This window comes from Megalops cyprinoides, chromosome 15 (assembly GCF_013368585.1).
Source record: "Megalops cyprinoides isolate fMegCyp1 chromosome 15, fMegCyp1.pri, whole genome shotgun sequence".
NCBI classification, from domain to species: Eukaryota; Metazoa; Chordata; class Actinopteri; order Elopiformes; family Megalopidae; genus Megalops; species Megalops cyprinoides.
Window position 1 is genome coordinate 7824537 of NC_050597.1, and position 6967 is coordinate 7831503.

A 6967-nucleotide genomic window follows, 5' to 3' on the forward strand; every position below is an offset into this window, starting at 1 on the left:
TGGGACTTCTGAAAAATGAAAGGCTGCCCCCTCTCCAAAAATCTAAATCTCGTTTCAATTAACGTCCTAATTAAGATCGCCCCTCCCCCTACACACACACACACACACAGACTTCCGATCAAAATTAAAACTGTAATTCGAACTACCTTGAATAATCACGCTTAAAGTTTGATGTCGCTTGGGGCATGGTGGAAAAAGAAAGCTAAAATATGCATTACAAACTTTAGAAAGGAAAAAAGGGGAAAGCGAAAAACAAATGAGCTTGTGTTTGATGGTTGAAATAATGAGATGACGGTTGGTGCATTTTTTTTTTTTTTTTTTTGGCTGGAAGGGCCACTTTTTTTAGTTGGACATTGTTGTAGGGCCGGGAGCGCGCGCCGAGGGGAGCTCTTTCTCCCTGTTATATTGTGGCGAGAGCAGGTGCTGTGTGAATTACCATACAGCTGAGAGCACAGAGAACAAACTTATTCTTCCCTTACAATAACAAAGTTCCTTAATGACAGCCACGCGAACGACACACACCAGCCCATTTTTTTACTACACAGCTTAAGAGTGTAAGAGGGGAAACTCAATACTTACACAAATTTAACAAAACCTTTACATGGCTCTAAAACGTCTCCACCCCTGAACACACAGAGCGTTTTTTTAAACTGATAAAGTTGTACCCACTATAAAGAGGAACTAAATATGTGCCATATTATGATGATAAACATCGGGACAAAATAAGAGCTGGCCCGTGTATGTTTACGAAATTGTGCCAATTTTTTGCAGGATGAGCCACACATTGCACAGGTGAGGGAGACATCAATATCTATCCTGTAACACAAACCTGAAAAGTTCGCTTCACTGTATACACATTTTTGGCATACGCATATTTTGATAAACATATCCCAAACTGATGTATCTGTTTTGATAAACAGACACTACAGCTGGTAAATAAGGAAATTATAGCTGCTGCGAAATATTGTGTGACAAAAAAAAGTTATCATCCAAGCATGAAAGCTAAAAGAAAGTGAATTCCGATTCCGTTTGTTTCCTTATATCAAAGTTAAGTTTGATAAATTCAAACAGTGTGATACCGTACAGGTAAAACGATTTAGCTCGAACCTCAAACGTGGAGCGTGTCGCAATTTGAGATTTTGCATCAATGAAAGGACGGAAAGGATTCTTACGGTTAAAGATTTGCTGGAGTGTAAATGAGAGTGTTCTGTTTTGTGCCATGAGGAAGGGTTGCACATTTTACAGCTCAGTGGCCATTTGGCATCTTTAGAGAGGAGGGTTTTCAAAAGTGTCCCTTTGTGACAGCTCGAGCCAGATAGGGGGGTAGCTCATTTGCATCTCATTACCCCACCAGGAGCAGCCTGTATATAACCGGCGGCGGGCGGACGAGATCATTAGACACACGCATAGTTTTACATTGAAGGAGGAACGAGTAAGGAAGTAGTGGAGGGGGTATTTTGGATCAGCACCATTTCGCTGGTAACAAACCAACGGGGAAAATAACAAACGAGCAACTTTCACAACTGGGTCGACTCTTTGCACCTACGAGTCAGAAACGGTGTTGAACTGCAACATTTAATTTCACTATTGGAATTATCGTCCTGCCAAGGAATTTCGAGCTCATTCCCATATTTTGGGATCTTGCTTCGTTCGTTCTCTGTTGGGGGATTACGTTTTCTTGCTGATTTTCAAAGAGAAAAAAAAAACTGCATGGCCGATGCGAGAAACTAACGAAGCCGCTTTGAGTTCAGTGAAGAGTTTCATGCCGCAGAAGACGAACCTCTGAAGTTTACTCTCATTGAAGGAGGGGTCCGAGCGAGGGGGGGACTCTAGTGAGGAAAAGCCTTCGATAGTTGAGCTGGGACGTAGTTCATCTGCCCAGGCTACAACATCTGTACTATTTATTGAAGATTTGAACCAAAATGGGACGCAAGTCACTTATGATGGCTGTCATCCTTTGTGTCGTGATATCCCAGGTAAGTATCCCCAGTGTAATTTTTAAATGCAGCCTGTAAACACGTTCTGTAGACAGCAACACACTGTATTTAGAATATGTTGTCTAATACGCTGCTTTGAAAAGTGAAGTATTCACAGGACCTGTGACTAACGTGTGCCTTTCTCCACAGGGTTACTGCTCTGGAGTTTTCGAGCTTAAATTGCAAGAATTTCTCAACAAGAAAGGAGTGATGGGCAACGTTAACTGCTGCCGAGGAGGGACGGCGTCTGGGTTTCAGCAGTGCGAATGCAAAACGTTTTTTAGGATCTGCCTGAAGCATTATCAAGCCAATGTGTCCCCAGAGCCGCCTTGTACTTACGGCGGCGCGGTGACCCCTGTTCTCGGCTCCAACTCCTTTATGATTCCTGAAACATCGGACAACTCATTTTCCAACCCAATCAAATTCTCTTTCGGTTTCACATGGCCGGTGAGTACGTCTGTATTGCAGCTCTTTGACCTGTTATCACACGATAAACACATTTTAGAATTTTTCGCAAGTAGAAATGACTTCTTCTTGAAGCTTAGAAGAGCACATCGGTACATTAACACGTTTGACCAGAGTCTAATTTGAATGTTTTTAACAAATATTATCAGTGTGGGAAACTTCACGTCCTCTGAGTCGCTGTAATTGTCGGGTCTGCGTGAAATTCCGAAACGTTTCATTTTACAGCCGTGTTTCAGTGTGAATCTAGAAAAATTAAGCTCCAAGGCTAACAATAACGGACCGTTATTAAATCATACTGCCTCACATGATAAAACGCCAATCATAGCGGTATAGAGCGGGTCAGCCTTGTCTATGCTTGAGGAAAATCTGTTTTGCGTGTTTCCTGTTTCCTCACTGCATCGTGTATTCATCCCTTTCTCTGTGTTAACAGGGGACCTTCTCTCTGATAATTGAAGCGCTGCATACCGACGCTACCGACGATCTATCAACAGGTGGGCACAACAGTTGCGAAAAACTCCACGAGCATTTCGCTCTCACATACAGAACCAAAACTAAATTTGATTACGTTTTAAGTTGAAATATGTCTCCCGTAATGATCATACTCAATTTTCGATGTATTTATTAATTTTAGAGAACCCTGAAAGACTGATCAGTCGCGTGACCACGCAGAGGCACCTTGCTGTGGGGGAAGAGTGGTCACAGGACCTTCAAACCGGTGGAAGAACGGAACTCAAATACGCCTACCGATTTGTATGTGACGAGCACTACTACGGCGACGGCTGCTCTGTGTTTTGCCGTCCCAGAGATGATGCTTTCGGACACTTCACGTGCGGAGAGCGCGGCGAGATTGTCTGCAATTCTGGATGGAAAGGACAATATTGCACAGAACGTAAGTCCAAGCAGTTATAAATAAAAATATTTCTTTTTTTTTTACTCTGAAAATGCCTTGGGTAAACGATCAAAACAAGTAAACAATCCGAAGTGTAGAGAAAAGTTGCTTTGAAACCCCACCCCCCAATCCAAATTACAAAAGTTTTCGGATTATCACACGCGTGCCATAGATTAAATGCAACGGCTGATTGGCTATTTGGGAGTGCGCGCAGCACTGATTGGTTTAGTGGGGTGAGGTATTGTTCGGAGCGGGCAGCTGCTGAGTGCGAGCAGACAATGGTGCAGCTGTCCCGCGCTGGCACCATGCACGCCAGCTGTCCACTCTTATCGGCACGGACTCGCGAACACTGAGGGGAGGAGCTGTGCGCCCGGAATGAAAGAGGGGACTTTTGACCCCCAGAGTGGAGAAAAAGGGTCTTTTGTGTGGGCCTCTTTTGTCCGTGTGCAACTGTGTTAAGCAAAAAGGTCTTCCCTGGTGATGAGGAGAAACAGCTAATAGGGCCACCAGCTCTTTGAAATAAATTAGTCGGGATTTTCTGATAAGGCCGGGCTGAAAGCAAACATAAACAAGAGAACATATGCTGAAGTGATCTGTGTTCCCATGGTTCTTATGTGGATGTTTGTCTGCTTGCAGCAATCTGTCTTCCTGGCTGTGATGAGGAACATGGCTATTGTGACAAGCCTGGGGAATGCAAGTAAGTTTGGCACCAGTTCAGTGGGCTCTGGATATAGTGATGACTCTGTGTCTGATGGCCTTAGTTATTGAAGAAAAAATGTTGAAATGATTTCAGTTGTACGTTTTTGTGAGGGCACGTCCCCATATGTTTGTAGAAAACATGCTGACAAACATTTCATTTACATTTAGATTCATTTGGCAGACACTTTTATCCAAAGTGACTTACAAGTGAGGCAGAGTACAACACAAGCAAAAAAAAAAAAGCCATATAAGGAGTCAACAAATCTAATTTGGGGGAAAATGTGCTGCATCCCTAACCTGTGGTGTGTGTTTGCCTGACAGATGCAGAGTGGGATTCAGCGGCCGTTACTGTGACGACTGCATCCGTTACCCCGGATGCCTGCACGGCACCTGCCAGCAGCCCTGGCAGTGTAACTGTCAGGAGGGATGGGGCGGCCTCTTCTGCAATCAAGGTGAGTTCAGCTTCCCACCAAGTCTGCAAAACAATGTCAAAAGCTTCAGAAGTTTTGTCTCTGGCCGGCTTTTTGATTACAGCTTCATAGTTTGTATTAAATTATCAAGCCGCCCTGTGTTTGTGTTAATGTGGTAGTGTTGAGGTTGTTCCAGCAGCTTGGTTTCCTTGTTGAGAGACCAGTTGCAGCGCATTGCCTTACAGAAGTCTCATCCACATGTGGCGTTACTCTCTTCCAGATCTGAATTACTGCACGCACCACAAGCCCTGCATGAATGGAGCCACCTGTACCAACACTGGTCAGGGCAGCTACACCTGCTCTTGCAGACCCGGCTTCACCGGGGCCAGCTGTGAGATCGAGGTGAATGAGTGCTCTGACAACCCCTGCAGGAATGGAGGAAGCTGCACTGTGAGTACCTTCCCCAACTACAGTCACAGCGATGACATTATCTTTAGCTGGATCTGAGCTAGCCTCATTAGCAATCAGCACTAACCCATTGTAGACTGTTTCCCGTGCATTGCCAAATGTTTGGTTTGCTAAATTTAGCCTGTGCTCTGACAGGATCTGGAGAACACCTATCACTGCACCTGCCCCCCTGGTTTCTACGGCAACAACTGTGAGCTGAGTGCTATGACCTGTGCTGACGGCCCTTGCTTCAATGGTGGCCGCTGTGCTGATAACCCAGAGGGTGGCTACTACTGCCAGTGCCCCACGGGCTACGCCGGCTTCAACTGTGAGAAGAAGATTGATCACTGCAGCTCCAGTCCCTGCTCCAACGGTAAGCATGGCCAAACCACTTTCTTTCCAGCTCTTCCCTCAATTGTCAAAAGTGATTGTCTGAGGAGTGTCTGAAGAGAGGACAGGTTATAAAATGTCTCATCTCCACTGCAGGTGCCCAGTGTTTGGACCTCGTAAACTCTTACCTGTGCCAGTGTCCGGAGGGCTTTGCCGGGATTCACTGCGATGACAACATCGACGAGTGCGCCGCCTACCCCTGCCAGAACGGCGGCACCTGCCAGGACGGAATCAACGACTACACCTGCACCTGCCCGCCGGGGTACGTGGGCAAGAACTGCAGCGCGCCCATCACCAAGTGCGAGCACAACCCGTGCCACAACGGCGCCACCTGCCACGAGAGGGGTTCCCGCTATGTCTGCGCCTGCGTCCCGGGCTATGGTGGCCTCAACTGCCAGTTCCTGCTGCCGGAGCACCCCAAGGGCCAGCCCGTCGTGCACAACCCCAACCGGAGGTACTCAGAGGGCGCCGACGACGGCAGCAGCAGCGGGTTCCCCTGGACCGCGGCATGCGCCGGCATCATCCTGGTGCTGCTGCTGCTGATGGGCGGGGCTGTGTTGGTGGTCTACCTGCGCGTGAAGGTGCAGCGCCGCCGGGACCAGCAGGCCGACGCGCCAGGCGAGAGCGAGACCATGAACAACCTGACCAACAACTGCCAGCGTGAGAAGGACCTGTCCGTCAGCGTCATCGGCGCCGCCCAGATCAAGAACACCAACAAGAAGGTGGACTTCACCAGTGACAACGGCGGAGGGGAAAAGAATGGCTACAAGAGTCGCTATCCGTCTCTGGATTACAATCTGGTGCATGAGCTGAAGCACGAGGAGCCTGTGAGGGATGCCCAGGACAGGAGCCAGGCGAAGTGTGAAGCTCTCGACTGCGAGCCAGAAGAGAAACAAAGAAAACGTTCAAAGAGGTACGCTTTCTTTCCATAATCTCAGAGTGTTTGAACCCATTTGCAGGTGACTCGAGTGTAGGGAGTCCACAGTTACTGGATACTCAATGCCTTGTTTTTCTTTCTCTCCCTGCAGTGATGCCTCAGAAAAGAAACGTCCAGAATCGACGTGCAAGGATACCAAGTACCAGTCCGTTTACGTCATATCCGAAGAGAAAGACGAATGTATAATTGCAACTGAGGTGAGTTGAGATCTACCCACATGGCTGTGCTGGCCACTCTTTCAGCATCTTAGTGTAGTGACCGGGGTAACCAGTTTCCCCAATTCACATCACCCCAGGTCTTCCGTCAGGGACTAAAAGCGCTCTTTCCCTCTTTCTCCCGCAGGTGTAAGGGCCGCAAGCGGAGCTGCCGCTCCCCTGGTTTTCTGGAGGTTTTACTCCGTCTAAATGCTGCTCAAACCAGAGGGAAGGGTTTCCCTCTCGTGACTTCGCTGCTGTGGGGACTGAGGCCTTCAAGCTGCCGTTCAGAGTGAGCTGGATCTCCACTCCAGAACGCTGAGGTACCGCAGGACCTGGTAGTTGGGCCATACTGGCCCGTTCTCGCCACGTTGTTTCCCAGGAACGCACGTAAAATTGACCTTATTGCACTGCCTATGAGGACAGTTCCCTCATTGCACTAAGGACAGTTGCTTTGAAGAAGAAGAAGAAGAGGAAGAAAAATGTATTTAACGCAAGCAGACTCGAGTGGATCACTGTGACTGAGATTTCTGCACAGGCTGCAGTGGGACCGCTCCTGA

The 6967-nt window shown here is 47.6% G+C and overlaps 1 protein-coding gene across 1 annotated transcript; it reads left to right on the plus strand.

Moving 5' to 3' along the window:
• Positions 1 to 1922: 1922 nt before the first annotated feature.
• Positions 1923 to 6624, plus strand: dld (deltaD). The gene is made up of 11 exons (XM_036546884.1): positions 1923 to 1976; positions 2127 to 2423; positions 2872 to 2932; positions 3073 to 3330; positions 3967 to 4027; positions 4351 to 4481; positions 4720 to 4889; positions 5043 to 5259; positions 5373 to 6194; positions 6304 to 6410; positions 6556 to 6624. Exons 1-11 carry the CDS (start codon positions 1923 to 1925, stop codon positions 6559 to 6561), a joined length of 2184 nt encoding a protein of 727 aa, XP_036402777.1. The 3' UTR covers positions 6562 to 6624.
• Positions 6625 to 6967: the final 343 nt, after the last annotated feature.

Bases quoted from the DNA above. Each gene is read 5' to 3' on its own strand.
- dld (XM_036546884.1), top strand. From the start codon at position 1,923: ATGGGACGCAAGTCACTTATGATGGCTGTCATCCTTTGTGTCGTGATA. The intron at 3,331-3,966 runs GTAAGTCCAAGC...GTCTGCTTGCAG, and splicing joins AGGACAATATTGCACAGAAC to CAATCTGTCTTCCTGGCTGT. The intron at 4,028-4,350 runs GTAAGTTTGGCA...TTTGCCTGACAG, and splicing joins GACAAGCCTGGGGAATGCAA to ATGCAGAGTGGGATTCAGCG.